The sequence below is a fragment of the Coregonus clupeaformis genome, chromosome 26, assembly GCF_020615455.1.
Source record: "Coregonus clupeaformis isolate EN_2021a chromosome 26, ASM2061545v1, whole genome shotgun sequence".
NCBI classification, from domain to species: Eukaryota; Metazoa; Chordata; class Actinopteri; order Salmoniformes; family Salmonidae; genus Coregonus; species Coregonus clupeaformis.
The window spans coordinates 22,394,765-22,412,757 of NC_059217.1; the positions used below are offsets into that span (position 1 = coordinate 22,394,765).

The 17,993-nt window shown below is 44.1% G+C and overlaps 1 protein-coding gene across 1 annotated transcript in view; it reads left to right on the forward strand.

Annotated features, from left to right (window-relative positions):
• Window positions 1–17,993, forward strand: part of LOC121540266 (ephrin type-B receptor 1) — a 244,071-nt gene that overhangs the window by 129,773 nt on the left and 96,305 nt on the right. Inside the window, exon 4 of the mRNA XM_041849016.2 lies at window positions 11,243–11,398. Coding sequence (XP_041704950.2) covers window positions 11,243–11,398 — 156 coding nt within the window. The remainder of the gene's footprint in view (window positions 1–11,242; window positions 11,399–17,993) is intronic.

The following is a 17,993-nucleotide window of genomic DNA, read 5'->3' on the forward strand; positions in this document are numbered from 1 at the left end:
CATGATTAATCTCAGAGATTACGTCAGAACTAATAAATATTTCATCCAATTGCGGTCTTTCAGGGTCCAAATCCTCGTCATCCACCAAGCCTGGAGGATCGTTTTTCACATTCCTCTGGTCAGAGTCCGGAGTCAGTCCATCTCTCATCATTGTTTAGATACTGCATTTCACCAACGCCTGACTCACCAATCTTCGGACACAGGGAACAATACAACAACCACATAATACAAGAATACCCATACAAACACTGACCGCTCCTAAAATGGTGGCTGCTATGGTTTTCCATTTACCAAACATTTCATCAAACCACCCTATCCACGATGTACTAACTTCTGAGTTCTCAGTTCATTCTTCTCTTAGTGCAGTTAATTCTGTAAGAGCTCTGGTGACTGTTCCATCCAGTGTGGTGTTGTTATGGATAAATGTGCAACAATGGCTTATCATTCTATAGACACCGGCCCTTTCTGCCTGATCTAGAACCAACCTCTTCTAAGTTATGAGCGGGATGGCGGATAATTGCTCGGAGATCCCCTTTACTGCATCTCCAGTCTGGTTAATAAATCGTTGTTGGTTGTAATAGATATAATTTATCCAATCCACATTCTTGTTTATTGTCACCCACCAGAAAAATGTTGTGGTAAAACCCTCCCATATTTGATTCATAGCTTTGTATTCGTCTGGAACACCCCTGGGGATGCCTATACCATCTATCCAAATTGGGCTATATCCTTCCTGACCTATATTTCTTCTCCTCCTGATTATTCTTCCTGTCACTGGTCTTTGATGACTAATTCTTACAGGTTTGGACCAACAATACTGGTGCACAAGTACCCACCCACCCTTCTGGTAATGTCTGTCGAATGCTCCCTTTGTTAGTACATGCCCACCACACATCAGTCAGAGGGATGGTAAGGTTCATAATTTTTTCCCCTCCCTTCCTTAACTAAAATCAGTCACATTAATTATCTCCTTACAGCCATCAAAATTACCCAAGTTACGGGTGCCATTTCTATGTCTGTAACACTGGTATTCGCCAGGAGTTAAAGTGAATCTAGGTGGGCTGGCCGAGTAAGTCAACTTTGCCAGCCCAATCCCTGTGCAATTGGGCTCTTTTTGTTTGGACCCCAGGTCTAATACACAGGGAAACATTGCCTTTGGCATTGGGGCGGTCAACATTGTCGGTCGCCCAATGGAGCATGCATAACAATTGGTCTCCCCCAAGGCCCTAGCGGTGTACTTCATCCACTTTAACCAGAGATTCTCATCAGGGACCCCCTCCACTTCCCCTTGGTTCCATTCTTGGAGGAGAAAATCTTTCATAGTAGATGTGTTAATCAAATTGACTCCGTCATCCCTTGACTGATCTACTCGGTCTATTGCTATTAATGGATGAATGACAGTACCTGTTCCCTCCATATCTTTCGACTCCATCCAATGTAATCTTAGACAAGTATCCCGTCCGTATTCGTCCGCACAAGCCCAGTAAGTTCTTTTCATGTCCTCTTTAGTGACCTTTAATATTGTTACTACCATCTCCGTGGGGATGTCGTTATACCTTCTTATCCTCCATCTGGACGTCCAGCCCCCCATCTCATATCTCCGCCCCCAGTATGTCTAAATACCTGAGCCCAGGAACAATCCGCCGAGGGAGCTGAACATAAATACAATGGGATTTTATAATCCCACGTTGCTTGCTTATCTATCCTGATAAGATCCCTAATCCTAATTTTGAATCTTACTCCCCACCCTTCTCTGACTTTATTTTGTAGATCACTTGTCCTTGATGGTCAGTATGTCGGGTCGCTTCCCTTTTATTTCTTAATAATGGTAAGGCCATAGCGTAATTGGTGCGAGGTGGTGGTGGATCTTGACATACAAAGACTATGATGCAGCTCAGGGTCACCCATATTTCCAAAAACCGCCAACCCTCTCCTGCCTTTAGTCCTTCTGCTTGGTACCACCCCATACTCACACCCTAAGAACACACTACAGTGATGATAGGTCGGGGTAGGAGATCTTCGTTAACAGAGGTGACCCCCGGACCCTATTGGTCCAGTTCTTCTCTCCAACTCTGCGTGTGTTCAGTGGTGCTTGTATGTGGTCTTACCTTCTTGCAGTGGGTAACATGGAACCTGGTTGCTCTTTCTGCTATTCTAATGGCAAAGGCAGTGACCAATATAACCTGATAGGGCCCTTCCCAACAGGCCTGCTTCCAGTTTTTCTTCTTTAGGGACTGGATGCTCACCAGTCACCTGGTTAGATAGAGTGGGTCACCTTCTCCTTTAGTTCACCTGTGGGGCACAAAACCTCTGACATACGGGTGTGGTTAATAAACTATCTTCACACATGTTCAGATTAATCTAACAATTTCTGACTGCATTCTCTTTCTAGACTGTATCTAAAAAAAATATATATATATTTTTTAAAAGTATTTTGTCCTCTCCTTCGTATATTATTAAATCCTACCATTAGCCTCTTCCCCCCTCTTGACACATAGTTCTGCTCATGTGTCATTATTACCACCTACCTAAACAATCACTTAGGTAATTTATCAACCAATTGCCATGCCTTTTATTTTTGAGACTGTCTTTTGCTTCTTTATTGCTCCTCCCACTTCCTTTGTCTCTTATGGCAGCTAAATTCGACTTTCATTCAGTTCAGAATCAATTAGTAATCCAATCAATCAATCTCTTATCTTGTAAAAACACGTATGTTTAGTTCAAACTCTGTTCTACCCCGGCTCTCCCGGGCTTGACCTGAAGACTGATTGTTGGACATGACAAGTCCATATTTAAATATTTCAAACCTAACACAACCCCCCTTCATGCTGTAATCAATCAAGAAGATAGCAAAGGAGAGACAGGTTTTAGCCTGAACTCTGCTTAATCCTGGTGCCGCTCCCTTCACAATGTTTGAAGAGAGACAAAAGACAGCCATGGATTGAAGTAAGAGCAAGCACTTCGACCCTAGGTCACCTAAGTCTTCTGCCTAGCAACAAAAAGTAAAAACCTCTATGTTCGTGATTAACCCAGTTATATCTAATAGCCCACCCAAAAAAATAACCCATCACCATCTTTAAATCACGACCCATGTCATATCCCTCTTTACTCTCTACCATTTGGGTAACATCCCTGATATATGTAGGAAAAGCTAAGACTGTTTGGGAAGAGAGCAACAACATAAACTGTTCTTCCTCCTCAGAGTTCCAAATGATTTTACCATGGGCTGCCATTGCCTTCCCATAGATAAGATCACTTAATTTACCAGTATGCAGTACATAATGGAGTACCCAAGCTTTACAGCAGTCTATCATTACCAAAAAGCTCATAATTCTTCATCTATTTTTGGACATCTAGTCCCTATCTTCCTGATCTTATTGCTAAATCAATGATCTAGGCAATAGCTGTTTCGCCTTAGATTGTGCCTTCCTCTGATTACTGCAGCTCATTGCATTCATTTAGTTTCAAATATCACCCAACAAACCGTTCCATCCCACAGCATAGTAAACACCACCTATGAACTGTTGAAAATCCCCTAAATTCAACATAACAACCCTTTATAAACATCATGCTGGGTGTGTTGTTTTTTATTTGAAAAACCCAATTGAAAAACAACAATCAAAGATAGCCAGGCTCAACTTAATTTGGTAGCTCACTTTTATGACCTAAATACTGCCTAACTTCACTACTGCACCCCCTCGCCCTGAGCAACATTCCAATGAGATAAGCTAATCTCTTTCTCCTGGTTATACATTTTGTTAACCTTCAATTACCATCAGTAATCTAAAGATGGTAGTACACACAAAACATGATACAGATATCCCCAGTCCTAACCCATCAATAATGTTTGTATCAATCTAATTCCTCATAACTAATCCATAAAACCACTCAAAATTCCTCGAGTATACAATGATTATTTAATTGATTACCCTAAATCTGCTACATGTGATCTCATCTCAAATGATCCATTATCAATTATTTGATCAACCCCCTAGGAAAATCTGTCTCCCCTTCTATTACACAATTCAGTTATTTTTACCTTTATATTCCCAATTTACTATTACTTTCCTAATTGCAACTTGTTGCATTGATGTTCTTAAAATGTAAACCTATTGTTTAATAACTTCATACTTATAACCAATGTTTTTTCAATCCATCATCCTAATAGTAAAAACGATATCCCATTGTTCACGAAAGAAACTAAATATTTTTTTTAGAATCCACCATTTATTTTCATCCACCACTGGTGTTACTCAACCTATACAATAAAGTAATAACCATTTGAATTCATCAAAGCACTTCCTTTCAGTAAAGTCTTTAGACCTCTACTTGAAAATTTCCAGCTCAATCTAACTCGCTTGACTGTCTCTATTTTTTCCTGCTAACCAGAGCCATAAATTATTCTCCTTTGTCCTCAACTCAATTTTCACAGCTCTATCGCCATTTCAGTTCGCTATTCAATTTCTTTAACTGTTCTCTCTGATTCGGCCCAAATTAATAAAACAAATACATGATATCGTTGATAAGCATACATTTAATGATATTCCTATCATCTGAACTATGTACTGTCTCTCACCTCTCCCCCCCCCCCTGCTCCTTCCTACATTACGGAGGAGGCGCGGGGACCTTCCCTATAAATCTTCCTTCTTAGGAAATAATGTCATTCGTACTTGTAACATATTTTCATAGACCTATCTAGAATACTACTAAAGCTATCTAATGCAACTTTTAATACAAGTAAAAACTCTCTCCCTACGCCCATCCCCTATTGAATAAGTGAGTCTATCTATTTAACCCCCCACCACGCTTCCAATCTTCCATAGTATTAACCAACCAAATACTAAGTAGTATCCGGTTACCATTCATACCAGCCGTTGAATTCCCTCATACACACAGATTTCACCTTATGCCATTCAAATGCCTAACAAAACATAATAGTTCAATGGAACCCTCTATTGGCTCTATACTATTTATACCTTACTTCTATAACCACTTTAGTTATGGTCCGATTACCCATTAAACCTTATCACCTAATCAAACAACGGCACAACCTTAAACTCATATCGGCCGGCTGGTAGCCCAGTAACCAAGAGCACTGTGTCAGCAACCGAGAGGTCGCCGGCTCCAATCCCCGAGCTGACCAGGCGAAAAATCTGCCGATGTGCCCCCGAGCAAGGCACCCAACCCCAATTGCTCCTGCAAGTCGCTCCGGACCAGAGCGTCTGCCAAATGACCAAAAATGCAAATGTAAATATTCTCTACTTTCTCACTCATGACGTACGTCTACGTTTGGGTGAGAAAGTTCATACGTATACAGTGGGGGAAAAAGTATTTAGTCAGCCACCAATTGTGCAAGTTCTCCCACTTAAAAAGATGAGAGAGGCCTGTAATTTTCATCATAGGTACACGTCAACTATGACAGACAAAATGAGAAAAAAAATCCAGAAAATCACATTGTAGGATTTTTAATGAATTTATTTGCAAATTATGGTGGAAAATAATTATTTGGTTAATAACAAAAGTATCTCAATACTTTGTTATATACCCTTTGTTGGCAATGACACAGGTCAAACGTTTTCTGTAAGTCTTCACAAGGTTTTCACACACTGTTGCTGGTATTTTGGCCCATTCCTCCATGCAGATCTCCTCTAGAGCAGTGATGTTTTGGGGCTGTCACTGGGCAACACGGACTTTCAACTCCCTCCAAATACTTTCTATGGGGTTGAGATCTGGAGACTGGCTAGGCCACTCCAGGACCTTGAAATGCTTCTTACGAAGCCACTCCTTCGTTTGCAGGTGGTGTGTTTGGGATCATTGTCATGCTGAAAGACCCAGCCACGTTTCATCTTCAATGCCCTTGCTGATGGAAGGAGGTTTTCACTCAAAATCTCACGATACATGGCCCCATTAATTCTTTCCTTTACACAGATCAGTCGTCCTGGTCCCTTTGCAGAAAAACAGCCCCAAAGCATGATATTTCCACCCCCATGCTTCACAGTAGGTATGGTGTTCTTTGGATGCAACTCAGCATTCTTTGTCCTCCAAACACGACGAGTTGAGTTTTTACCAAAAAGTTCTATTTTGGTTTCATCTGACCATATGACATTCTCCCAATCCTCTTCTGGATCATCCAAATGCACTCTAGCAAACTTCAGACGGGCCTGGACATGTACTGGCTTAAGCAGGGGGACACGTCTGGCACTGCAGGATTTGAGTCCCTGGCGGCGTAGTGTGTTACTGATGGTAGGCTTTGTTACTTTGGTCCCAGCTCTCTGCAGGTCATTCACTAGGTCCCCCGGTGTGGTTCTGGGATTTTTGCTCACCGTTCTTGTGATCATTTTGACCCCACGGGTGAGATCTTGCGTGGAGCCCCAGATCGAGGGAGATTATCAGTGGTCTTGTATGTCTTCCATTTCCTAATAATTTCTCCCACAGTTGATTTCTTCAAACCAAGCTGCTTACCTATTGCAGATTCAGTCTTCCCAGCCTGGTGCAGGTCTACAATTTTGTTTCTGGTGTCCTTTGACAGCTCTTTGGTCTTGGCCATAGTGGAGTTTGGAGTGTGACTGTTTGAGGTTGTGGACAGGTGTCTTTTATACTGATAACAAGTTCAAACAGGTGCCATTAATACAGGTAACGAGTGGAGGACAGAAGAGCCTCTTAAAGAAGAAGTTACAGGTCTGTGAGAGCCAGAAATCTTGCTTGTTTGTAGGTGACCAAATACTTATTTTCCACCATAATTTGCAAATAAATTCATAAAAGATCCTACAATGTGATTTTCTGGATTTTGGTCATAGTTGACGTGTACCTATGATGAAAATTACAGGCCTCTCTCATCTTTTTAAGTGGGAGAACTTGCACAATTGGTGGCTGACTAAATACTTTTTCTCCCCACTGTATATCGTTAGAAATTTATAGGTACCTCTCAAATAATCGCTTCGTGGTGTTTTTAGCCAATTCTTAATCGACACGAATCATTTCTTCAAACATTTTACCCGTGGAACCAAAAAATAGACTGTCCTATCTCCGACACTGCCCTTTCCTTTATTCCTGCAGTCACGATGGTTATGACCTGTTCTGTTACAGTATTTACACGGGGCCTTACACTCCCTTTCCAAATATTCCTCTTTGTTACAGTTAAAGCACTTCCTCTCTCCTTCGCGCTTCCAAAAGCCATACCCTCGCTGTCTCTAGCCCCTCCCCTCGCTGTTTCTTCAAATCCGTTCCACAGTTTACATGCATCTGCTTAATCATAACTTCCAACTTCTCCACATCAAGATGCCCAATAAATTCATACCTCTTCTCCCAAATGGATTCATAAAACATATTTCTTCGATCTCTTCCTAACATATATCTTTCATCCCCCCCGTTAATTCTCGGACCTCTTTAGAATATTTATTTCCCATGGTGGAAAAATAAGAAATCCCCCCGTTTAGTAATAATTCAATCCAGAATAATTTTCCTGGGACTTATTATTAGGTGCGACTTTTGAGCCAATGTTATGATCTGCTTTTGTAATTAACCATTTAAATTATCTAACCCGTAACCCAGAGTTTTTTTTTTGTCCAGTTTCATGAAAGGGATCGGACAACCATTTTTTCTCACGCGACCTATTTTAGTTCCTTCCTTGAAACAATTATCACGTATTTCGATGGATCATTAAGTCTCACACGTATACAACATTTTACGATTCTTTGCTAACACTATCCGTAACCTAGAGGTTGTAACTGCTCCAGATTCATGAAATAGACAGAGTTAGAGCAAATCCCCAGTTGTTTACGCGACTTTTGACCTGTTTAATGTATCTATCGCACACGACGAAAATTATCCCCCTTCCTGTTTATATTGTATCTCGTACAATCTCAATATTAACTAGATTATTTTGGTAATAGCTATTTACCTAGGGTCAATTCCGGACCCCCCTTCCTTCCATTACAATAATAATTATTTCCTTTGAGATTTTGGTAACTATTCTCTGCCCTTCACAATAATTACTATTCTTATACAAGTTCAAATAATTACACCAAAACCCATGAATAAAAATTACTGACCTTCTCCTTGCAGTTTGGATTTAAATGATTTTTCAATCTCGTTAACGTCTTTATCGTTCATAAGATTAATCACCGGCCTGTTTATAACCTTAACGTCGAAGGCCAGGACTATTCTCCATGGATGCAATCACCCGCCCGTGCACGGTTTCGGTGTCCTTAGAACGACAAAGACATATTTTAAAGCTCCGCTCGAAGGACCACTTGGCATGAGAATTTCTATCTCTAATTCAACCTAAGCTTGAATCATTACCAGTGGTTTTAAGGCTCTGGTTTTAATCATAAATGATTCAAGGTCCACAACCAGCAAGAATGATCTGTATTTTTATTCATGGAGAGCTCTGGCGCAAAAAACCCATACATACTGTTTTATACCCCTTGACACACAAAGGCACTTTGCTCCGCCCACCTTTAGGAGGCTTTTTAAAACAGTTTCCGCAGTCTCCTTCACCCTGGAATGTTTAGTCTCGCCCCCCTCTGTTAGTGGGTTGCCACTACATTATAACTCTTAACACCGTTCACACATTTATACTGTATTTGGGGTGAAATCCTTTAGTCATTATTCTTAAAATACAAATTAATCTAACACAAACATATGGGTTGTATCTCTTTTAAGTGACTGCCCTGGCCAGATGAGTTTAACAACATATATCAAAGAGAGGCCTGACTCCTTTGCTGCAAGACAATACGGTGTCTCTGTGGGTCCACAGCTTTATTTTCAGTCTTCATTCTTTCCATGACAAACTGCCCTTTTCGTCATAAAGCTAAAGAAATGCCCTTTATGACAGCTTAGCTGTATATGCTTGTTTTATATGCTTATAGAAGTGTATAGCTTCCAGGAACGGATTAGCCACTGAAAAATAAGACTGAAAGAGAAGAAAGGAAAATAACATGTTGTCATTATGTTGTTTTAAAAGTATGTTTGCTTATCCCTTCTTTCTGGCCCCACGCTTTTCTGCGGGTGGGCATTAGGCTCGACGTTGTCACTTGCTTGTGTGGGTAATGTGGACTGGGGGCAGGACTCAGCAGGGTTTTGACAAACACTTCTAGCTAGAGAGAGTGAAAAGAGCAGCGCATTCTGAGCTCAGGCCTCTGGGAAGGACTTTGCATCAGAGGTATGTTGCTACAGTGTTGCTACAGTTTAAAGCATTTTTTTCAGTTGTAACTGTTTCAAAAGAATGAAATAGATGCATAGAATGGACATATCTGAAAACAAAGCTTAGCCAGACAATGTTGTAAACTGCCCAGGTGAAATGCAGGTCATCTACTAGGCTGTGTTTGTGTTTAAAGACCAGCATAGAGGACATTTTCCCTCCACTTCCCTATGCCTGCATTGCCTGAGCGCAGCTGGATCGAGTACTCATCCAAGAGAGAAAAAATGGGAATTCAATTTAGTGCTCATATCAGTTCCAAGCGTAGTCAGGGTTTTAATTTGGAGGTTGAAATGACTTGAGAAGGTGGAAGGAAGCAGCTGTACAGTGAACAAGGAGACGTGGGCAATCAGGCTATCACACAGATCTAAGGCTGCCTGCCTGGGAAAATAATTTCCAAGAACTGGATAGGCCACCTGATCTGGCTTCCCAAACTCCTTAATAAGAAAATCAATGCAATGCGATGCTTCCAACCCTATAATTACATTAGCCCACTTCTGTGTTCACTGGGAAGGATGTTTGAGAGCCTGTGCTGAGGTAATGGCATGTAGAGAAAATGATCGTTAAACATTTGGCTTAGTAAGAGAGCCAGTGTTCTCTGTTTCTTAATTGCTGTAGCAGTACATAAGATATGCTTAGGTAGGTTTAATAGATTCCTCTTGGGACCTACTTTTCCTTATACTGGATCCTGGCTCTTATTTCTGTCATACAACATGTCACATGCATGTTTTTTTAACAACCCAGGTTTTCTGGAGTGGATAAGATATTGAAGCATGAATTAATGTCCCACGAGTTCTCTCACTTCCTGCACTGTAGCAACAAAAAAAATCTGTCTTTAGTCTTATCTGCTGAGAGTGGGAGAAATTTAATTTAGTGGAGGATAGACTGTGGAGTCATGGTGCAATGCCACTTACTGCAGAGGGATTATGGAAATGGAATTTCCTTTCAGGCAACTGATTCCCAGCTCCACACTGGGACCATTCCTTAGTCATGAGATACTAAGTTCACTTCTACACGCAGCAGAATACTTAAACAAGTGATGATTTAATGCCACCATTATGTACCACTTAATATGACTGTAGGACAGGGGGTATTACTGCCTCTGTGAATCAGCTGTAGTTTGGAAGCTCTTTCTTCTGCCTTTGATTCTTCTTTGAACAGATTCAGCTGTAGCCATTCTTCTCGGTCGGGTTGTGCAATCCGTTTAAATGTTGGCTGGAGGGTGCCCGGAATCAGATCAGGAACATGAAGAAAATCTGTTCTGTTGGAGCTTCGGAACAGGCTGGTATCGAGTCAAGCTTGCCTGGATGAGGGAAAAATACAAATCCACTTATTTAGCTCGCCACATTCACATGCCAATTCACACTCAGAGAGGCAGATGAACAGTTAGCATTCTCTGTAATGGCTGTTTATGTTGTCCTGGAGTGGTGTGATTATGCAATCTTGCCTCCATAGCGGTGATTCTTCAAACAGCTTAATATGAACAAACAACATTATTTTTATATATAATAATATATACAGTACCATTGAGCAGATGCTTTTATCCAAAACGTCTTACAGTCATGCATACATACATTTTACATATGCGTGGTCCCGGGATCGAACTTGTGGACACCATGTTGCAAGCACCGTGCTCTACCAACTGAGCTACAGAGGATCACTTTGTTTCACTGTAATTCGGGGACCTATTACACGCCATGTTATATCCGCGTACTCAGACTCAAATGAATCTGTTCTTTTTAGAGTTATGTTTTATGACAGTAGATGAGGTACTGTACTAAGGCATAGAGAGATATAGTAAGAGTGGTTGAAGGGTTAGTGGGTTGTTGTTGATAGTGAGGCAACTTAAATTATCTTAGTCAACCGTTAGGTAACCTAATCTCCAGGCTATTGCGCAGGAGGAAATGTCTGGTGTGCGAGACTCACCTTTGGGTGGAGTAATGGTAGCCTACATGTTGCGTCCTGGATACAGTACACTGTGGATGTTGATGAAGAGTCTAAATGCTCTTTTTTCTCTATCTTTTCTTTCTGTCCTCCCTGCAGCATGTCCCCAGGGGACGTTCAAGTCCACCCAGGGGCCAGGGCTGTGTCTGCAGTGCCCCACCAACAGCCGCTCCACTGTGGAGGCGGCCACCATCTGCGGCTGCCGCAACGGATACTACAGGGGAGACATGGACATGCCCGAGGCTTCCTGCACCAGTAAGTCTCACACTCCTACTAATCAATGAGAAAATACATTTGAAGTTAATTTTCATTTGGAAAGGGCATGCTCAATATCAACTGTTCTAAATGTGCTGCTTTTTCGGCATTTCACATGCTTGACTGTATAAGTGTGAGTATAGAACACCCCCTCCTCTACCAGCTTCACTCTTCAACACAAGGTCCAGTCAATGAAGTGTGAGATGGAGAAAGCTCTCTGGTCTAAACAACTGCAGGACTGAAATACTTTATGATTCCATCGATGGATGACATCCAATGCATGCAACATTTATTAAGCAACTGAGTGAAAATGATGATGAAATTAACTAACATTTTCATTTGGGTCATGCCTTTAAATTGCTCTTAGATGGTTATGTTTGATCGTCCATATTCACCATGAGCACGACAGTAGCTGCTCAATATACCTATTTGACCAGCTTATAAAACTAGGTGTCTGTCTTACTGGTTCATCACCTTACTGACACACTTTACTAATACTCTCTAATTGACTTTTCTCCAAACGAGAGACTGGGACAGGGGACTTGTACATACTGTATGTAGTGTAGCAGCTGTTCTAGGTCTCTCTCCATCTACCCCATTGCCCCAGATCATATCAATGTAGGTCGATACATGAATACCATTTAACTGCTGTCCCTGAGGTTGAGCCAGCCACTCCAACCACTGCCCTAAAACTCCCTGATTCAGTCCCCTTCAAACCCACAGGGACAGAGAAAGTGGGACGCTGCACTATATAGGTGACCTGGATAGACAAGAACTAGGGGAAAATAAGACATGGTTACCCCATTCATAAATAGTTGAATATGAAACTCCCTTGTGAATGAAAGGTTGTTGGGTCAGAAAACACAGCCTATTGAACCATTGTTATTTTAACCAGACCCCTTAGACATACAGTCATCAGCCACCACATTAGTCAGCCACCAATTGTGCAAGTTCTCCCACTTAAAAAGATGAGAGAGACCTGTAATTTTCATCATAGGTACACGTCAACTATGACAGACAAAATGAGAAAAAAAAATCCAGAAGATCACATTGTAGGATTTTTTATGAATTTATTTGCAAATTATGGTGGAAAATAAGTATTTGGTCAATAACAAAAGTTTCTCAATACTTTGTTATATACCCTTTGTTGGCAATGACACAGGTCAAACGTTTTCTGTAAGTCTTCACAAGGTTTTCACACACTGTTGCTGGTATTTTGGCCCATTCCTCCATGCAGATCTCCTCTAGAGCGGTGATGTTTTGGGGCTGTCGCTGGGCAACACAGACTTTCAACTCCCTCCAAAGATTTTCTATGGGGTTGTGATCTGGAGACTGGCTAGGCAACTCCAGGACCTTGAAATGCTTCTTACGAAGCCACTCCTTCGTTGCCCGGGCGGTGTGTTTGGGATCATTGTCATGCTGAAAGACCCAGACACGTTTCATCTTCAATGCCCTTGCTGATGGAAGGAGGTTTTCACTCAAAATCTCACGATACATGGCCCCATTCATTCTTTCCTTTACACGGATCAGTCGTCCTGGTCCCTTTGCAGAAAAACTGCCCCAAAACATGATGTTTCCACCCCCATGCTTCACAGTAGGTATGGTGTTCTTTGGATGCAACTCAGCATTCTTTGTCCTCCAAACACGACAAGTTGAGTTTTTACCAAAAAGTTATATTTTGGTTTCATCTGACCATATGACATTCTCCCAATCCTCTTCTGGATCATCCAAATGCACTCTAGCAAACTTCAGACGGGCCTGGACATAAGCAGGGGGACACGTCTGGCACTGCAGGATTTGAGTCCCTGGCGGCGTAGTGTGTTACTGATGGTAGGCTTTGTTACTTTGGTCCCAGCTCTCTGCAGGTCATTCACTAGGTCCCCCCGTGTGGTTCTGGGATTTTTGCTCACCGTTCTTGTGATCATTTTGACCCCACGGGTGAGATCTTGCGTGGAGCCCCAGATTGAGGGAGATTATCAGTGGTCTTGTATGTCTTCCATTTCCTAATAATTGCTCCCACAGTTGATTTCTTCAAACCAAGCTGCTTACCTATTGCAGATTCTGTCACACCCTGGCTCTGGGACTCTATTTGTTGAGCCAGGGTGTGTTTATTCTATGTGTTTATTTCTATGTTGGGGGTTCTAGTTTGTTGATTTCTATGTTTGCCTGAGTGACTCCCAATCAGAGGCAACGAGTGTCAGCTGTTGGCTGGTTGTCTCTGATTGGGAGCCATATTTAAACTGTCTGTTTTCCCTTTGTGTTTGTGGGTTTTTGTTCCGTGTTCGGTCATTGTCACCGTGGACTTCACGAGTCGTTTCTTGTTTTGTTTATGGTGTAGATTATCACTAAAGATAATAAAGTTCACCATGTTCATTCAACACGCTGCGCATTGGTCTCTCCCTGACGATCGTGACAGAAAAACCCACCATACCAGGACCAAGCAGCGTGTCCAGGAGCAGGCAGACTGGACATGGGAGGAAGCGCCAGGAAAGGAGATGGAGAGGCTGGCGATGGCCCAGGTGGGCAAATCGTGGTCCTGGGAGGACATGCTCGGGGGCAAAGGGCCATGGGCAAGGATTAAGGCCCTGGCGAGAGAGGAGCAGCGGCGTCAGCAGTGTCATCGTCGGAAGGACGAGAGGCAACCCCCAAAAATTTTTTTGGGGGGGACACACTGCATGGGCAGCTGGGCAGCAGGAGGCTGCCACAGGGCGATTTGGAGAGGAGGCCACCGGGTTTGGGGGGCCAGAAGGCAGGTTGGCGGAGCCTGGAAGGAGAGCGGAACCAACGTCCCGTACTCAGGCATGGCAGCGTGGGACGGGGCAGGTTCCGCGGTATGCGGAGCGGCGTTCTGTGCCACGAGTGGTCCGGCATAGTCCTGTACGTCCTGTGCGAGCGCCCCGCACGTGTCGTGCGAAGGCGGGTATGCAGCCAGGACGGAGTGTGCCGGCTCAACGCTCGTGGTCTCCAATGCCTCTCCGCGGTCCCCGGATATCCTGCTCCGGTGTCACGTGCTGTTATGCCAGTACGGGTACACAGCCCTGTACGTCCTGTGCGGATGCCTCACACAGAGTGTGTGAGGGTAGGCATTCAGCCAGGACGGGTTGTGGCCGCTCTTCACTCCAGGTCTCCTATCAGTCTCCACAGCCCGGTTCGGCCTGTCCCTGCTCCACGCACCAAGCCTACGGTGTGCGTCGCCAGCCCAGTCCGGCCTGTCCCTGCTCCACGCACCAAGCCTACGGTGTGCGTCGCCAGCCCAGTCCGGCCTGTCCCTGCTCCACGCACCAAGCCTACGGTGTGCGTCGCCAGCCCAGTCCGGCCTGTCCCTGCTCCACGCACCAAGCCTACGGTGCGCGTCGCCAGCCCGGCCCGGCCTGCTCCTGCCACTCGCACCAAGTCTACGGTGCGCGTCGCCAGCCCGGCCCGGCCTGTTCCTGCCACTCGCACCAAGTCTACGGTGCGCGTCGCCAGCCCGGCCCGGCCTGTTCCTGCCACTCGCACCAAGCCAGGGGTGCGAGTCGTCAGCCTGGTCCAGCCCGTTCCTGCCACTCGCACCAAGCCAGGGGTGCGAGTCGTCAGCCTGGTCCAGCCCGTTCCTGCTACTCGCACCAAGCCAGGGGTGCGAGTCGTCCAGCCTGGCAAGGCCGTCGCTGCTCCACGCACCAAGCCAGGGGTGTGAGTCGTCAGTCGGTGAGGCCCGTTCCGGCTCCACGCACCAAGCCAGGGGTGCGCATCGTCAGCCCGGTCCGGCCCGTTGCTGCTCCACGCACAAGCCAGGAGTGCGAGTCGTCAGTCCGGTGAGGCCCGTTCCGGCTCCACGCACCAAGCCAGGGGGTGCGATCGTCAGCCCGGTCCGCCCGTTGCTGCTCCAGCGCACCAAGCCAGGGGTGCGCGTCGTCTGTCCGGCACAACCCGTGCCTGGGTCACCGGTGCCTAACCAGGTACCGGTCAACGGCTCCACTACGGAGCTGAAGCTAACCGCTCCTGCTACGTCCAGTCCAGCTCCAGCCAGCGGGGCCAGACCAGACCAGGGGCGCTATGGGGGGTTTGTTGGAGGGTGGTGGGCAAGGCCGGAGCCAGAACCGCCGCCGAGGAGGTATGCCCACCCAGCCCTCCCCTGTTTTGCTCTTATTGAGGAGCGGTCGCAGTCCGCGCTTTTAGGGGGGTACTGTCACACCCTGACTCTGGGACTCTATTTGTTGAGCCAGGGTGTGTTTATTCTATGTGTTTATTTCTATGTTGGGGGTTCTAGTTTGTTGATTTCTATGTTTGCCTGAGTGACTCCCAATCAGAGGCAACGAGTGTCAGCTGTTGGCTGGTTGTCTCTGATTGGGAGCCATATTTAAACTGTCTGTTTTCCCTTTGTGTTTGTGGGTTTTTGTTCCGTGTTCGGTCATTGTCACCGTGGACTTCACGAGTCGTTTCTTGTTTTGTTTATGGTGTAGATTATCACTAAAGATAATAAAGTTCACCATGTTCGTTCAACACGCTGCGCATTGGTCTCTCCCTGACGATCGTGACAGATTCAGTCTTCCCAGCCTGGTGCAGGTCTACAATTTTGTTTCTGGTGTCCTTTGACAGCTCTTTGGTCTTGGCCATAGTGGAGTTTGGAGTGTGACTGTTTGAGGTTGTGGACAGGTGTCTTTTATACTGATAACAAGTTCAAACAGGTGCCATTAATACAGGTAACGAGTGGAGGACAGAGGAGCCTCTTAAAGAAGAAGTTACAGGTCTGTGAGAGCCAGAAATCTTGCTTGTTTGTAGGTGACCAAATACTTATTTTCCACCATAATTTGCTAATAAATTCATAAAAAATCCTACAATGTGATTTTCTGGAAAAAAAATTCTCAATTTGTCTGTCATAGTTGACGTGTACCTATGATGAAAATTACAGGCCTCTCTCATCTTTTTAAGTGGGAGAACTTGCACAATTGGTGGCTGACTAAATACTTTTTTCCCCCACTGTACTATTATAACTCTTCTATTTCATGGCTTCCAAACCATGCAATCGGTGCTTCTCAGAGAGACACTTTGGAGACACTTTGGAGCTGCAAAACCCAGGGCTAGAGCATTAACCTTTTTCAGTGGGATAAATCAGGTTCACAGAGTGTTTATTGGTAGTCTTATACAAATCTACTTTGAAACAAAAGTATACACCTCCCACACATGGAAGACACCTGTACCGTGTCAGATATAGGTGAAATGTATTCAACTTTGAGTTTGCATCCCAATATTACACTTTATATACATCACAGAAGACTGAAATATACTGTAACAAAACCGTTTGACACCTGATTTTCTGCGTTTTATTATTTTATCATGTTTATTAATTATGAAATTATGAACAATATTAATAACATTTCAACCATGAGGCCACTAGAGGGTGATTTGGTTATTTGACTGCAGGAAAGGGCTACGAGCTGTTGGGGAGACTTTTATTTTCTCTCTCTGGCCTCTTATCCCTGATGGTGGTGAGGCGCTGGGGTTTTTCTCACTCCTTTCATGTGACTTTGGGGTGACTAAGAGATGAGGCCTGGCCTCCTGCTGGGCCTGGACCCTCAGTGCTCTTCCAATCCTGTGGCCCCGCTATGGAACCCTGCAGAAGAGCTTCAGAAAGGCCTTTATCCCATCTCTCTCCTTTTTCTCCATCCCAGCTCCAACTGTGTTAATGTGATTAGCAGGATGAAAGTACTCTCTTGGGTTCTAGAGTTAGGTTTTAGGAGCATCTGTAGGTCCCACTGGGCGTGAGTGTGTGTGTGTGTGTGTGTGTGTGTGTGTGTGTGTGTGTGTAAGTATGTATGTTTAGAGAGAGAGAGAGAGAGAGAGAGAGAGAGAGAGAGAGAGAGAGTGACATTAAAATGATAAGTTACCATGATTGTAATGTCCATGTTCTTTCTTTCACAACAATTACCCTCTGACACACATGCTCACCTTCACCACCCATCAGTGCTCACACTCTTTCTCCCCCGATCCCCCCACCCACCCACCATCTCTCTCTCTCTCTCTCTCTCTCTCTCTCTCTCTCTCTCTCTCTCTCTCTCTCTCTCTCTCTCTCAATTCAATTCAATTCAAGGGGCTTTATTGCCATGGGAAACATATGTTTACATTGCCAAAGCAAGTGAAATAGATCATAAACAAAAGTGAAATAAACAATATAAAATGAACAGTAAACATTACACTCACAAAAGTTCTAAAGGAATAGAGACATTTCAAATGTCATATTATGTCTATATACAGTGTTGGAATAATGTGCAAATAGTTAAAGTGCAAAAGGGAAAATAAATAAACTTAAAAATGGGTTGTATTTACAATGGTGTTTGTTCTTCACTGGTTGCCCTTTTCTTGTGGCAACAGGTCACACATCTTGCTACTGTGATGGCACACTGTGGTATTTCACCCAGTAGATAAGGGAGTTTATCCAAATTGGATTTGTTTTTGAATTCTTTGTGGGTCTGTGTAATCTGAGGGAAATATGTGTCTCTAATATGGTTATACATTTGGCAGGAGGTTAGGAAGTGCAGCTCAGTTTCCACCTCATTTTGTGGGCAGTGTGAACATAGCTTGTCTTCTCTTGAGAGCCAGGTCTGCCTACGGCGGC